The sequence below is a fragment of the Suncus etruscus genome, chromosome 1 (genome assembly GCF_024139225.1).
Source record: "Suncus etruscus isolate mSunEtr1 chromosome 1, mSunEtr1.pri.cur, whole genome shotgun sequence".
Classification (NCBI taxonomy): Eukaryota; Metazoa; Chordata; class Mammalia; order Eulipotyphla; family Soricidae; genus Suncus; species Suncus etruscus.
Window position 1 is genome coordinate 197,285,266 of NC_064848.1, and position 16,882 is coordinate 197,302,147.

At 39.8% G+C, this 16,882-nt stretch overlaps 1 protein-coding gene and 1 non-coding gene across 2 annotated transcripts in view; one reads left to right on the forward strand and one right to left on the reverse strand.

The window, feature by feature from the left end:
- Positions 1–2,492: 2,492 nt before the first annotated feature.
- CEP112 (centrosomal protein 112) overlaps positions 2,493–16,882 on the forward strand; it is a 429,834-nt gene continuing 415,444 nt past the window's right edge. The window contains exons 1-4 of the mRNA XM_049768363.1: positions 2,493–2,505; positions 6,623–6,725; positions 8,199–8,289; positions 11,061–11,138. Coding sequence (XP_049624320.1) covers positions 2,493–2,505; positions 6,623–6,725; positions 8,199–8,289; positions 11,061–11,138 — 285 coding nt within the window. The remainder of the gene's footprint in view (positions 2,506–6,622; positions 6,726–8,198; positions 8,290–11,060; positions 11,139–16,882) is intronic.
- On the reverse strand, positions 16,104–16,222 carry LOC125995067 (5S ribosomal RNA). The gene has a single exon (XR_007490710.1). It is a non-coding gene; the product is annotated as a 5S ribosomal RNA (ribosomal RNA).

Genomic DNA, 16,882 nt, shown 5'->3' on the forward strand with positions numbered 1-16,882 from the left:
TTCCTTCCTTCCTTCCTTCCTTCCTTCCTTCCTTCTTCCTTCCTTCTTCCTTCCTTCCTTCCTTCCTTCCTTCCTTCCTTCCTTCCTTCCTTCCTTCCTTCCTTCCTTCCTTCCTTCCTTCCTTCCTTCCTTCCTTCTTGTAAGAGAGCATATGCTTGCAGTTGAGTAATTTGTTTTCTCAGCTTGCTTCCTTCAAGAATGATTTTTGGGGGATATTGTCTCCTTTTCATTTGGTCCAAGATAATGATTTTGCTGAAATTTGATTGTATTTTTTTTGAAAGCTTTGTAGCCCTCCTGGGTATTTGTGTTCATTTGTGTTCATTCCCGTCACCAGAATCCTCCTCTACTGATCTGTGAGAGATGGATTTCTTTTTACCATGGGTTATTTCTGAGAAGACTGAAGGACAGATCCTTCAGAAGACTGAAAAATCTTTAAGGTCTTTCTACAGGCCCTATTTGCCAGTATCTTTAAGGCATATCCTTCATCTTTGTAAAGTGTCTCCATGTGTCAAGGTCTGATAACTATTTTTCATCTTAACACAATCTTTCAATCTTTTTGCTTATACTCTTGGCTTTTCTTTCTACAGTTCCCAAACTTGGCTTGGATGCTTTTTCTTAATTTAGTGTCTCTAACCATCTGGAGAGAATGAAACTTTATTTTATAATTATGAAATTTTGGTGTTGTAATCTTACTCTCTTGAATTTTACTGGAAGCAACAAGAAATACTTTGCTTAGAAATTTCCTTAGCTATTTATACTAGACACACAATTAATTAGACACATTTTTATCTTTTTTGTTTTGTATTTTTGGTGATACCTGGTGATTTCCAGTGGTTACACCTTTCTGGCTCTGCACTCAGGAATTACTTCTGTTTGAGATACCAGAGATTGAACCTGGATAGGCTGTGTGCAAGGCACAAGGCTTACTAGCTGTACTATCTCTCTAGCTACACATTTTTCTATTTCAAATGTTACTAAACTCAATGAAGTGGCCTTCTGCAATATATATAATATTATATAATATAATACAAACAATATGATATACTATAAATAAAAATATGTTTGCCATTTCCTCTTATGCTCTTGCTGGCTTTGTTCTCAGATTTCAGATTTCTACTAACAGCTTGGTTAACTCAATTTTGTCTGTACTACTTAAAATTCTAGGTAATGGTATGATAGATATTTGTACTTTTTTTCTTTCAAAATTTTAGACATCATGTCCCATACAGATACCCAAATCTGTAATTATCATTGCCTAAAGAATTAGTAGAAGAAACAAGGGAATAGATACTATTAAACAGTGAAAATCTTGGCCTTGGCTTATAAAACTGATGAATAGGAAGTAGAAGGGAAATTATGGAAAGGGGTGGAGATCAGGCCAGCAGTGACATGGAGAGTGATGGCAGGTTACTTGTACTTTGGTAGTAGTTGGTTGCAGTATAATTTTCTATACGAACACAGTAAACTTTAGCAGCATGTATCAAGTATATTAATTGTATCTTTACCAGTATATATATATATATATATATATATATATATATACATCTTACCTAAAGTATGATACACAAAGTTATTCTTTTAACTTTTGTGTCTTAAAGCAGCAAGTATTATTGCCCTCATGGATATGCCTTAGCTGGATTTTTTGGCTTCCGTTATTTTATTAAGCTGCAATCCAAATATTGGCTGGGTCTGTGGTCTCAGTTGAAGTTTTGGCTCGTGTGGGAAATCTACTTCTGTTCTCACTGATCTAACTAATAGAACTTAGCTTTTGTGGAGGTTGGTCTGAGGCACACACTTTTTTTTTTTTTTATGTGTAATTATCCAGAACTTACTGCATTTTAGCATTTTAATGCTGTTGGATTTCTCCAGAGTATAGACCACAACACGGCAACTAATCTCCCTTAGAGAATGGAAGCAGTGAAAACCAATCTATTTTGTAAACTCAATTTTGAAATGGTAGCTAATTGTCTTGACCACAAGACTCTTTTTACTGGAAGTACACGGCTAGTTTGGGTTGGCTTTTAAAGAGGAAGATTATATGAGGTCACAAATAGCAAGACGGATGGTCATCATTAGTGGCCATTCTAGATGTTGTCCAGCATATCCCTGGAACAAGCACCTACCAAGGTAGTAGAAAGCAGAGAGCTAGCAAGATGTGCATCTATAGGAATTAAAATGAAACAGGGCTGGAGAGGAGGCTCGAGGTGTAAAGCATGTGGGGGCCTGGGTTAGATCCTCAACACTGCATGTTTTTTTTTCCAGCACTGCCAGGAGTAACTCTGGAGCATGAACCCCTGAGCATTGCCAGGTGTGCCCCCCCCCCAATAAATAAAATGAAACACAATGAAAATATTCAATGACCACAGCTAAATAAATGGGCAATGGAACAGGGATAGCAGAGTAGATGAAACAAATATAAAACCAGTGACAAGATAGTAAACAGACTAAATGGAACCCTGTCAGGAATCAGCTTAAATGCACATGAGCTCGACATGCTGACTCAAAGTAAGTGGGAGAATGAATAAATGTGTAAGAACTGCTGCCTCTAAAAAAAAAAAAAAAAAAAAAAGAACTGCTGTCTCTAAGAGACCAGCTTTAAATACGTAGAGAAATAAATTGAAAATAAAAGCTATCAAGAGATATCAAATGGGAACAGGAAAGACAGAGTTGCAGAGAGAGAGAGAGAGAGAGAGTGAGAGAGAGAGTCCAGGGGTTCAGAGGCTACTTGCGTGAGATTCACTCAGGTTAGGGCACCCAGCCACACTCCTCCAAGGTAAAGCTGTTGTATTCAATATCACACAAAAATATCCTTGACAAGACCAATGATTAGGGGCAAATAGAATCATTTTGTAGCGATATGTCAACTAATGTTATAAGGAAATTATAAATGTGTGTAATGAAAACAGGCTCTTAAAAAGAGCAGAACTAAAGAGAGATAAGCAAATTTATGTTTGTCATATATTTATTTATTTATTTATTTATTTTTACTAGTTTACAGTCCCAGGGTTTGGACCCAGGCAAGGATAATACTCTAACCCTTGAGCTACGTTCTTGCCTGTTACTGGTGTTAGTATCTTTCTTAGTAACTAATGAGCACTGTGATAAAATTATCAATAAGGATACAGAGATTTGGATGGTATTCTGCAATATCTCAGCCTGGTTGACAGCTATTAATTACCCACCAGTAACTACAGATTACACATTCTTTAGGAGAGCATGGACTGCTTATCTAGAGAGGTTATATCTTGGTATAAAAGAAATCTTGTTTTCGAAAGTACAAATCACATGGAGTGTTTTCTTACTGGATTTCAATAAAAAATAAATAACAATTGAACATACCAAAAGACCTTCAACTATTTATGAGTATAAAAAGCTTACTTCTGTGCAACCACTGTTTAAGGAGAAAGCACAAAGGAACTTAGAAAATATTCGAAACAAGTGATAAAATGCAACATATCAAAATTTATGAGGTGTGATAAGACAGTGCTTAGAGAAGAATTTAGTTTTTGATGATGCTATGTCAGAAATGTATGAAGATCTAAAATCAGGTAGTTGTGACCTAAAAAAAAAATCACCCCCCCCCCAAGAAAAAAAAGAAAAAAAAGAGTAGATAAATTGAACTAAATAAAAAATATAAAAATGTTCATCAAAGGGCCCCATCTAGGGGTTGAACTTGGGTTGGCTACATGCAAGGCAAGCACCCTACCTACTATTTTAGGACTTCCATTACCTTAAAAAAATCAGCCTACATCATACGTTTTTTTTGGCTGGTAGGCACACATGAAATCTTCTTTTTGATTTATTTTTCTGTGTGCTTATTTTGTTTTTGAATTTCGGAGCCACACCGGGCCTTGATTAGAGGCTACTCTTGGCTCTGCACTCAGAAATCATCCCTGGCAGGCTCTGGGACCATATGGAATAGGGATTGAAGTTGGATCGGCTGTGTGCAAGGCAAACACTCTATTTGCTGTACTATTATTCTGTCCCTTCCTTTCAATTTGTAAATATTACACATCTTATTGTTGAGACCTTTTACAGTGCCAAATCCATGTCTTATTTTTTTTGGGGTTAATCGGGGTGCAGAGAGAACACTTTTGAAATCCTACTGAAAGATTTTAGTATTAGGAAAAGTGAGATCTCAGAAATACTTTCTGGGGGCCTGGGAGATAGCATGGAGGTAGGGCATTTGCCTTGCATGCAGAAGGAGCGATTTCTGAGCATAGAGCCAGGAGTAACCCCTGAGTGCTGACAGTGTGACCCAAAAACCAAAAAGAAAAAAAAAAGAAATATTATCTGTCAAATGTGGAGGAGGAGAAGCAAAAGCATTTGCATATCAGAAAGGTCTTACTAATGTCCTTTGTCTTACCTGTTTTAGGCTTTGGCATCTGGAAATTCATCAAGTCAATCTTTTCCTTAATTGGCCCAAGTACCTTCATCATGAGTGCCCTATACACATCTTTAGGCTCCTCCAAGTTGTCTTTCTGAACCTAATCTTCTTCTTTTTTAATTTTTCTCATATCTGGTGATGCTCAGGAGTTAGTCCTGGCTCTTATGAATCACTCCTGGAGGAGCTCAGGGGACCATATGGAATGCCAGGGGTTGAATCTGGGGCAGCTGTATACAAGGCAAGAGGCTTAACCACTGTGCTATCTCTCTGGCTCTGAGATCTAATGTTCTGTGTAGCAGGCTGTTTCTTTACCTGAGAGCCTTCATAAAAAGTCCTTGTCTAGCCTCATAACTGTGAATTAGGAACCGTCTAGAACCTAAGTAGAGTCTTAGTTTGTTGAGCTTTTAGCTACAGATACTCTTGCTGGCGAAAGGTGGAACTTCTTTGCTTGAGTCTTATGTTGCCTCAATTGTAGCCATGGCCTCTTGTCTCAATTGGATTCTGACAGACTTACTTTGCCTACAGGGAATGTTTTTTGGGGGAAACACAATGACTTTAGTTTGGGACATGTTGTGTTGTATGTAGGGCTCTTCAGGATCGAGGCCAAGAGAACAGTTTGGGCTGGTGATACAGGTTTGGCAATCAAAGCTTCTCTTTATATTGAAAAAAATTCTTTGCGTATTGGTTTGTCCAGGAAACCTTGTGAAATGAAAATAATAAAGTCTGATTCAAATTGCAAGAAGAAATGCAATGGTCCAAATGGGAGTTGTCTTGAACAGCTTGGCCCTAGAGTATAGCAAAGAGAAGGAAAGAAACTGAGCGGAGGAGGAGAAATACAAATATGAAAGGATGGGGGCCAAAGGCAAGTGGTCTCAGGTCCTTTGGTAGAGATAAAAAAAGGACAGAACTAAATATACAAGTCAAAGGCAACAACAATGGAATCAAGAGACTGAAACTTTAACAATCTAAACTTAAAATGGGCCCGTTATACTGGCAGGCTGGGGGACAATGGGATGCACTTGGGGAACATTGGTGAAGGGAGATGGACAGTGGTGGTAGGATTGGGCCTGATTTATTGTTTGCTTTGTTTTTTGTTTTTTTGGGCCACAACCATTGATGCTCAGGGGTTACTCTTAGCTGTGCGCTCAGAAATTGCCCCTGGCTTGGGGGACCATATGGATCAAACCACGATCCGTCCTAGGCTAAAGTGGGCATGGCAGACACCCTACCTCTAACGCCACTGCTCCGGCCTGACCCTGATTTCTTATTGTATGTCTGAAACCCAACTATGAAGAACTTTGTAAATCACAGTGGTTTCAATAAAATAAAATAATCTCGGGGAAGGAGGGCAGAACAATAGTATTAGCAGGGAGTGCACAATGGTTTCAATAAAATAAAATTTTAAAAAATTAAAAAAAAAGTCTGATTCAGAAGCCTGGATTGCCTGTATGTATGTGGCATGGAAAGAAAGAAAACCTGTTCAGGAAACCTCTAAGGTTGGTGAAGGCCAGAAAAGAATTGTGCTCTGCAGGGGTCAGTAAAGGTGAGCTCAATTCGATAGTCCCCAGAGTTTTATTCAAATAGACAATGGACCAAGACTGGGTAATGCCCCTTTGACCAAATGAGGGAGGGATTGCAAGCTGACTTAGTAATAGTGTTTTTGGGGTGGCAGCAGAAGTCAGGTTGTGAAAGTCCATGGCAGGTTAGGATGTGGACCCAGTAACTATTTTGAAAATCAAAAAATGTAAGGAGGTAAGAGGCAATTTTTGGTAAGGAAGAGCAGCTCTGAGCGAATAAGGAGTGTATTGTTTTATGGGTGTGCACAGTATCATAGATAAGAGTTTTGGCTCCTTTTCATTAAAATTTTTTCCATGAGAATGGCTTTTAATATTTGAGTATTTTTAAATTTTTAAGTATGGCTCTTTTTTATGAGCTCCTAATCTATTCTTAAAGCAGAGCAGGCCGTGATTTATCTTCTTTCCTTCTCTCATATAATGAGTTTGCATAGTACAAGCACGTTGGCGATCAAACTATTCAAATTAGTCCCTTATTTTTTCCCCCAGTTGTTTTAAACTGTTTGGACATCTGGGCATTGATTAGGGCTATATAATATCAATCATTTCCTTTAAAGCAGCTCTTTTAGACATCCCAAATCAGTGACTAATCTAAGGAAGATGGTTCTGTTAGTTTGTTACCAGAAAACATATTAATTTTAACCTCGTTCTTTTGTACTAGTTGTCCGTTTGGGGGGAAGACCGTGGCTTGCAATTTGTGCAGGAAATCTCGATACAGTTTGTGGTTGGATGCCAGTGACTTTAATTCATTATGGAGTGGTTAGGTTAGTTTTCCATTTTACATATCTTGAAGCAGCTGTTCAGAGACTAGCTTTTCAGAATCATGAAGCATTCATTGAAGTCACTTGAATAAAAATAGATGAGAGGTTCCAGATCCAAGTTGTGTATAGAGAATTATTTTTGTAGTATCAGGCACTGAATCCAGGGCCTCACACATGCAAGGCACATGGTCTACTACTGAGCCACACCCTTGGCCTGGAAATAGTCATATTATACTGTATTTTGTATTGGGGAAAGTTTTTCTGTTCAAATTGATTTGAAAGCTAAGACTCGGAGAGATAGCACAGCGGCGTTTGCCTTGCAAGCAGCTGATCCAGGACCAAAGGTGATTGGTTCGAATCCCAGTGTCCCATATGGTCCCCCGTGCCTGCCAGGAGCTATTTCTGAGCAGACAGCCAGGAGTAAACCCTGAGCACTGCCTGGTGTGGCCCAAAAACCAAAAAAAAAAAAAAAAAAAAAAAAGGTAATGCAGCTGGAGATAGCACAGCAGTAGGGCCTTTGCCTTGCATGCAACAGACCCAGGATGAACGGTGGTTTGAATCCCGGCATCCCATATGGTCCCCCAAGCCTGCTAGGAGCAATTTCTGAGTGTAGAGCCATAAGTAACCCCTGAAGGGCCCGGCGTAACCCCTGAGCAACGCCGGGTGTGGCCCAAAAACCAAAAAAAAAAAAAGAAAAGGAAAGAAAAGAAAGCTAAGACTGTTTACCTACTTATGTTGTATTGAATTAACACGGTGTATTTTACACTTTAAGGTGGGTTTATTTTTGACATGATATAAAATGAACTCAAACTCCATTTAAAATGGTTTAAAAGAACAAGATTTAAAATGAACTCAAATAGCAACATGAAAGTTGTGTTATTGTGTCTATCTTAAGATTTCATCTTGGGGCCGGGAAGGTGGCGCTAGAGATAAGGTGTCTGCCTTACAAGCGCTAGCCAAGGAACGGACCGCGGTTCGATCCCCCGGAGTCCCATATGGTCCCCCCAAGCCAGGGGCGATTTCTGAGCACATTGCCAGGAGTAACCCCTGAGCGTCAAACGGGTGTGGCCCAAAAACCAAAAAAAAAAAAAAAGATTTCATCTTGAGGTAGAACATGAATCCTTTTAAAGAAGGTTTTCTTTGAATATCTGTGCTTCATTTTTTTTTCTCCTTTCCTCATTAGGAAAGGAAAGGAGGGAAAAAAGAAAGTTTTTTTTTAAATAAGTAATATATAGTCTTAAAAATAGCCTTTTTTCAGACAAACACGTAAGGCACCATTTTATTTATATTTTAAGTGAAATAAGATGTGAGAAAACATGAATTATTATTTGCATTTAAATTTTCTTTACTCGAGGAACATTTTAACATAAGAGATCATCACATTTCCTAAGAAAATAATTGACAATTTGTGTTTGCTATCCCTGTGGCCTCTAAATTCTCTCAGTTCTGGCTGTTTCTGTGTTGGTCTGTTAATAGGGACCAGTTGACACCGAAGCTCCAGTTGAAAGCACATTCTGGAATTTCAACCTGCAGAGAAGATGGAGAAAATAGTTCCCTCAAGATTTGTGTAAGATCATTTTCTTTCTCCTTCCTTCCTTCCTTCCTTCCTTCCTTCCTTCCTTCCTTCCTTCCTTCCTTCCTTCCTTCCTTCCTTCCTTCCTTCCTTCCTTCCTTCCTTCCTTCCTTCCTTCCTTCCTTCCTTCCTTCCTTCCTCCCTCCCTCCCTCCCTCCCTCCCTCCCTCCCTCCCTCCCTCCTTCCTTCCTTCCTTCCTTCCTTCCTTCCTTCTCTCTTTCCTTCCGTCTCTCCTTAACTTTCCCTCCCTTCCTCTCTCTTCTTTTCTTCCCTCCTACTTTAATCCCTCCCTCCCTCCCTTCTTTCTCCTCTTGAGAAAAAGTTATCCCACAAAATTCAAACTTCAGATAGTCAGAGATCCAGTGATTCCTGTACAGCAGTGATTATCATGATGCTGCAGAAAGACGTGTCTTTGGCCTATTTCCCAAATGCTCCTGCCATTTTGCTCTCTCCCCATTTTCCATCAGTCAGTTGTTTTTCTGTGCCTTGAAGGAAGGCCACAGAGGTCTTATTTTTGCCTCTTACATTTGACTTGGTTTATGCATTAGATGCTCAACGATAATAAAGTTATGAAATTGGGATGAGCTTGTACTGAAATGGGGAGACTTGTCTTTTTGATGAAAGTGGGGGGGGCTATTTATATCTTGTCCACATCAGGGCTGCTCTTAAGCCTGATTATTCCCTCATGACTGGGTTGAACAAGGTGCTGACAAGCATCCCACCAGCTGTGCCCAAGAACTTTCCCTGCTTTCCTTTGGCTTCTCTGACCTAAGGAACTCTGACTGGTCATGGCAACCCTAAATTTAGTTACAAATTTATGTGTGGTGTGTGGCTGTTTGATCAGGTATTGCACTAAACCTAACTTGTTTCACTGTGTCCAGGGACAGTTTGGAACTTCCCAGTGTACTTAAATAAAACAGTCAACACATTTGAAATATTTATGGACTTATTATCTATCATTATATAGATTCCAAATAGATAAGACAAGTATATTTTCACATGTAATGTTTATTTACCATGAATACCACAAAACTTGAATGAGCAAGGAGTCTATAAAAATGGGAAAATGGACTTCCAAACAAAATGTGGGAACTCAGTAAAAGAGGAAGAATTTCATCATTTTAGGTCATTTAAATATGAGAGATTAAATACATTGACTTGTCAATAATGAAGTTTTCTGAAAGAAATGCTAAGAGAATGCTAAGCTAAAAAAACATTCATTCAAATTTTTTTTGTCTATAGGAATAATGACTGTTTCACATAATTTTACCTTTATTAGTTTTTAGAGAATTCAGATCAGTGCTCATTTCTGGACATAGATCTTAGACTGTCCCCAGTTAATTACAATCTTAATTTGATTTGATAACTATGTCGTGTAAGACATTATAGGGTCGGGGAAAGCATGGAATTTCAGGGTTTTTTTAAAGTCAAGAATGACCACAATTGTGTTTTTATGCTCTGAGTCCAAAGCCTTTTTTTCTTTATTTTCTGTGTCTGAATGAGAATTAATTTAAGAACAAAGAGCTTCTTGGACATCAACACAAACTTCCTGTTAACTATTTTAACGAGAGTAAATAATTCATCTTTTCAAGTGCTCCCCACTGCCCTTTAAAGTTACTGTGGTACACCACAATTAAAACTTTTTTTGTGAAAGAACTTAAAGAGAAGAGTTGGGATTAATTTTTAAAATATTCTTTTGATGTTTTTTTTTTTGTTTGTTTTTGAAATCTAGTTGCTGTGTGAATATATTGGGAAGGCAGTTCATAGCCCTAAGCAGCTACAAAGAAGTCATTACTGAGAACTGAGAACTTGAGTTCGCTTGTAACATAATCCTTTCCTCTGAGGGCAATAATAGAGCGTCACCAAAAATCATCCAAAAAATGTCCCTCATTCTGAATCACATACATTTTGTCTTCTTCTCTTTCTGTTCTTTCTTCTTCTTGCCCCTTCTTCCTTCTCATCCTATTTTTTCTCCTACCCACCCTTTTCATTCTTCTCCTTTCTCTATTTATTCCATCTCTTGATTTTTACCTTCCACCCTCTCTTCTCTCTTTTTCCTTTCTTCCTTCCCCCTTCTCTTCCCTCTTCTCTTCCTCATTTTCATCCCCTTTTTCTTTCCCTCTGCTCCTTCCTTCCTTCCTTCCTTCCTTCCTCCTTCCTTCCTTCCTTCCTTCCTTCCTTCCTTCCTTCCTTCCTTCCTTCCTTCCTTCCTTCCTTCCTTCCTTCCTTCCTTCCTTCCTTCCTTCCTTCCTTCCGTCATTCCTTTCCTTTCTTCCATCCTTCCTTTATTTCATTCCCTTCTTCCCTTCTTTCTTTTCACTTCCCTCTTTCTTTCCTTCCTTCCCTTCTTGCCCTCCCTCTGTCCCTTCTATCCTTTCCTTCTTTCTCTACCTTCACTCTTTTCTTCCTTTTCCTTCCATTTTCTTCCCTCCTCTTTCTCTCTTCCTTCTGTTCTTTTTTCTCCCTCCCTCCCTCCCTCCCTCCTTTCCTTCCTTCCTTCCTTCCTTCCTTCCTTCCTTCCTTCCTTCCTTCCTTCCTTCCTTCCTTCCTTCCTTCCTTCCTTCCTTCCTTCCTCCCTCCCTCCCTCCCTCCCTCCCTCCCTCCCTCCCTCCCTTCCTTCCTTCCTTCCTCCCTCCCTCCCTCCCTCCCTTCCTTCCCTTCAGCTTTTCTCCCTTCCACGTTCTCTTCTTCCCTCCTATTCTTATGGTTCCCCTCTTGCTTCTTTTCTTGATTTTTTTTCTTCCCTTTTCTATTTTGTATTTCAGGAAGTTCTTCCGAAAAAAGCTGCCATTTGTTTGGATGACAGTGACATTGAAGCTCGCCTTAATAGTTGGAATCTTGGGGTAAAAACGTGTTTAATGTATGTATATTGATGTGGTAGAATCATAATTGTGTTGGAAAAAAGTGAACTGCGTTGCTTCTGTCAGTGAGTATTATTGAATGTGAGACATTCAGAACTGTGTTGGCACTGAGAAGAAATTTGGGTTGGAATCTAGGAAAGGGAAACAACTTTTTAAGGAAGTGAAAAATAGTATGTGCCCTAAACAGAATTTCTTGCTGGAGAAAGAAGGATGTATAGGTCAAAAAATTGAATAAGGTAAGAGAAAAGATGGTATAGCACAGAGAAGCATTCTACAAATATCAAACACAGGGATGAGTGTGAGGAGGGAAGAATGGTGGAATCAAGGCCATTGGGTTAAAAATGTTAGACATGGGGCCAGAGAGATAGCATGGAGGTAAGGTGTTTGCCTTTCATGCAGCAGGACAGTGGTTTGAATCCCAGCATTCCATATGGTCCCCCGAGCCTGCCAGGGGCGATTTCTGAGCATGGAGCCAGGAGTAATCCCTGAGTGCTGCCGGGTGTGACCCAAAAACAAAAAACAAAACAAAACAAAATGTCAGACATTTCAGAGATGAGCTGCCACCTGGATGTGTGCAGGTGCAAAGTCCAGGGGACGGAGCTGTGTTTGGAGAGGTGGCACTGGGGGCCATGAGAGGGAAGGGCTGGTGGGCTAGCTGCACAGTCTCACCTGCAGCACAGCATGTATGCAGGGGAGTGGCAGGTAGTTTTCTGAGATCAGTGGACTTTGGCATATTGAGAGCCAAACTGAGAGGTTGAGCTTCTCTTTTGTAGGCAACAGTGAGCTCTGAAAGTTAGTTTTATATTTTCCCTCCACTTTTTTCCTAATAATTTTTTTAATTGAATCACCATGAGATACTTAGTCACAAAGTTGATCCTGATTGAGTTTCAGTCATACAACGTCCAACATCCATTCCTTCACCAGGGCACATTTCCTGCCACCAATGACCCCAGTTTCTCTCCTGTTCTCCCCCTGCCCACCTCAAGGGGAGACATTTTTCTTCTTTTTCTTCCTCTTCCTGTTGTCCCTTGTAGGAAGTTGGGTTTGCAATATTGTTACTGAAGGGGTATCACACATTATCACTTAATCTCCTTTCAGTACCCAGTTCTTGTCCAGAGTAATCAGGTCCAACAACCATCATTATCATTGTAATCCCTTCTCTGCCCTAACAACATTTTCCCGCTCTTTGTGGCAAGCTTTCTACCATGGACTGGTCCTCTTGGCCTCATCTCTATTATAGTCTTTGGATATTATTACCATACTACCTTTTTTTGTTTTAATATCACAAAAGTGGGTGTGATCTTTCTAAGTCTCCCTCTGACTCATTTCACTCATCATCTTCATCCATGTCTAAGCAAATTTTATGACTTCATTTTTCCTAACAGCTGCTCTCCCTCCACTTTTAATAGATGTATTTTGTATGCTTGGGGAATATAAAAAGAGTTTAAACCAGTTTTTTGTTTTGTTTTGTTTTTGTTTTTGGGCCATACCCATTTGATGCTCAGGGGTTACTCCTGGCTAAGCGCTCAGAAGTTGCCCCTGTTTTGGGGGGACCATATGGGATGCCAGGGGATCGAACCGTGGTCCTTCCTTGGCTAGCGCTTGCAAGGCAGACACCTTACCTCTAGCGCCACCTCACCAGCCCCTTAAACCAGTTTTGTTTTGGGAGGTTTGTTTATGGGCCAGCAGTACTCAGCGTTTGCCCTGGCTCTGTGCTCTTATGTCACTCCTGTTGGTGCTCTGGGTGCTCCTGTAGGACAAATGTGTTTAATCCTTTTAAACCAAATTTTTAATATTTTTTGTTTAATTTTTTATTGAGACCATTGGGAATTACAAGTATTTCAGTCATATAGTGACAGTGAAATAGGGCTATTCCCACCACCAGTGTTGGCCTCTCTCCACCAAAGTTCCCAGCATGCATCTCGTACCACTACCCTTAGCCTCAGGTCTACCAGTGTAATAGGTCCATTTTGTGTTTATCTCGTTATAGTTTGGGTCTCTTGATTCTATTGTTGACTTTGACTTGGGTATTTAGTTCTGACCATTTTTTCCCACCCAAATGCACCTGAGACCACTTGGTCCCTGGACTACATCCACTATTTTTTTCTTTACTCAATGTGTAGAAAGATGTAGAAATATGAGGTAAAACAAAGTGATTCATATTCCAAGGTTCTATGAAAAAGGCAGGTGCCCTATCTAGAAGGCATAAATAAAATTAAGAAAAGAAAAAAAAAGGTGTGTGTGTGGCAGTCTTTTTTTTTTCTCTCACAGGCACATTAAATGTTGAGGAAATTAGAAAGGAAATACCCATGGACTTTAAAACAAACACACAAAATCTCTACCCATGAACCATACTGTCATAAGACTGACTACATTCTTCAGGCACGCTAATTGTCCAAACTCAAGGTCTTTCTTTATGGTACCAGGAAAAGTTCTACTTAGTTGTGGTTGTTGTAGTCAGCCTTCTGTAATTAGATATCTTGGTTTTTGCACAGATCCCAAGTTGAAGGCAGGGTTTCATGGAGTGTCTTCTTATTTCATATCCCCATTAGGTGGTGAGGTAGAGAAATCTCACCTTAGAGCAAGTTGTTGCTGTTTTCTCCTTGTCAGGGTGTCATATGAACCTACCCTGGAGCAGGTTGGTGCCAGGGCGGCATTCGGGCCTCCACCAGGGGGAGTTAAACCAATTTTTATCACATGTAGTTATTAAGAAATAACTTGTTATGTAAAATCTTAAAACATTTAGGAAATCAGATTTGGAGATAGCTCCAAGGGCTAGAATGTATACTTTGTATGTTGGATTTCCTTGTTTCATCTTTGGCATTTTCCTGTCCCACAGCATTGTGAGGATTGTGCCCTAAGAACCAAGTCATAACTCACCAATAGCACACCAATGAATGTGTTCTAAAACACGGGAAAAAAAAACCAAGTAAAAATATATAAAATCATAAGAATAAATGTGTTTTAAAATCATAACATTGAAAAGTGAGTCACATATTCTTATATATTTTTTATTTCTGTATACTTATAAAATTTAAATTTGAACAGTAGGGTCATATTATAATTCCCATCTCAGATGCTTTATAAGATTTATTATTAGTATATGTAATTCTATAAACATGAATATTAATGATAGCATTAATTTTTAAATATTTCATAACTTATTTAAGAAGTATACTATTTTGGGGCAATTAGATTGCTCTCAATTCCTCTTGCAAATATTAGTAATAACTCAATTAAAATTGCCGACAAAAAAAGCTTTCTATATAATTTAGATGATTTCTTAATTAGCTCTCAGGACATTGTCTTCCTGGTCTTGACTCAGTTTATCACCAATCAGTGGGATATATATATTTATGTGAAAGTAGAGATTATTATTAAAAATGTTTTAAGGAGGTATGGGCCAGTGGTACTCAGATCTTACTCCTGGTTCTGTGCTCAGATGTGACTATTTCTTTTTGGAGCCCGGGAGGTATGACAGCAGGTAGGGTGCTTGCTTTGCATAAGGCCAACCTGGAACACCATATGTATGGTCCCCTGAGCCTTTCCAGGAGTGATCCCTGAGTACAGAGCCTTGAACACGGCTGAGTGTGGCCCCCAAACAAACAAAAAAGTCAGAAACAAACTCCTTTCTATTAATTCTAGTTCTCAGTAGAAGCAGTGGTTTAAGAAATAGATGGGGAGGCTGTAAAGGCTCTATTGAATGCCAGTGGAAATGGAGAAAGGAAGGCAGTTGTCTTTCTGCTATCTGTATGATTTCTTGTCAGTCTTGTGCTCTCTGAGTGGCTTGAAAAGGTAGAGGGGAGGAAGGATCAGAGTCAAAAATGCTTTGTAATTGATTCAGTGAACTGAGAGAAGGAAATGTTGGCTCGATCTGTTCATTGCCAGGAGGCACAGATTATTGTAGGGGCTTATCATTTGGTTTTGGCTGCAGGATTTGCAGAGATGTGAGGAATAGGGCAGAGCTTCAAGACATGGAAGGGCTGGAATTTCTTCGAGGACGGGGAGATGGCAGCTATGCTGTTTGTGCCCAGTCCTGATGGAGCTCAGAGGAGCCAGCCTGCGGGGGGGGATTTAGACAGGAAGGTGCTGCCTGCAGCAAGAAGTAGGGAAGTAGGGCAGCATCGCCAGCCTCTTCCTTCTTCCTTACTTCTTTGGGAGCATGCTCTGAAAGAAAAGACATGTTAGTTTGTTTTATGGATATTGGTTTTTGGAGCCACACCACACCCAGTACCCAGTCCTCAGGCTCTTCTCTTGGCTCAGGGGATCACTCATGGATGCTTGCAAGGCCAATGCCTTACCAGCAGTACTCATTCACTCTGGCAGAAATGGGATTGAGAACAAGAAGTCTAAAGGGATGCCTTTCTCAGTCTGAGGGTGCAGGGGCTGGGCCATGAAGGAAGTCCCGAGGTGCATTATGGGGAGAGCACGGGAAGCCCCTTAGAGAGAAGAGGTAAAGAAAAAAAAAAACCCTGAACTCGCCTTTCAAGCTTGCCCTTGCCCGCAGCCATAGGAAGCCTCTGATGTACGTTTCTCAGCACTTGGAATACTTATTTTGATTTTTTAACAGTTCAGTGGATCATAGTTTTTGTTCTCATAATGAAATGAAAATAAAACACCAAAAACAGTTTGAGATAATGCCTTAAGACTAGGCCTGCCTGGGGTATTATTTCACATTTTTATTGTTCAAAGAATCTACTAACAGTGGAAAGTGAAAGCCTTGAATTTTAATATATTTATGAACTATGCATTAATCAGGCCAACTCTATCTTGTGATTACAGTGGAATAATTTAAATGTCCAGAGTATCTGAAAGCATAGATTTTACTTTGATTTTAGTTTTATATGAGAATGTACAGCTTTTTTTTTTTTTCTTTTCTGAATGCTCATTTAATGGAGTTAAACATGGATTCTACTCAAGGATGCAATATATATATATATATTTTTAAGCCTACAGCACCTGGTATTCCCAGGCAGTCTCCCATCCAAGTACTAACCAGGCCCGACACTGCTTAGCTTCCAAGATCAGACGAGATTGGGTGCGTTCAGGGTGGTATGGCCGTAGACGGGTGCAATATTTTTTAAAAAAATCTTGCTGGTACCCTTGTCAGCACCTTCATTAAGTGTTCTAAAATTTGAAATTTTTTTAATGTTTGTTAAAAAATAATATTTTCCCAAAATACAATCTTCCTTTTCTCAGAAGTGTGTTAATATTTTTCCTAGTAGTGCGTAATTAAACCTCGCAATTAAATTGACACCCCTAAGCCCTTCTTCTAAATTAATAACCTTTTAAACATTTAGCTTTGGTGGAAGCTTTCTTGCTGTTAATATATTTTGTTCATGAGCTCCTTTGAGTACTTTTTGGGGGTTTATTTTTGGGCCACACATGGTGGTGTTCAGGGGTTACTCCTGGCTTCTGTGCTCAGGAACTATCCCTGGCAGGGCTCAGGGGACAGTACGGAGTGCTGGGAACTGAACCCCGGTCAGATGTTCAAGGCAAGCACCCTCCCCATTATATTATCTCTACTGCCCCTCAGAACATTACTTTTTTTTTCTTTTGCCACATTCCTGGCAATGCACTCAGAAATAGCTCCTGGCTTGGGGGACCACGTGGGACTCTGGGAGATCAAACTGTGCTTGGTCCTAGGTCAGCAGTGTGCAAGGCAAGTGCCCTACCACTGCGACACTGCTCTGGCCCCTTCTTCACCCCCACCCAGTGAGGTGAGA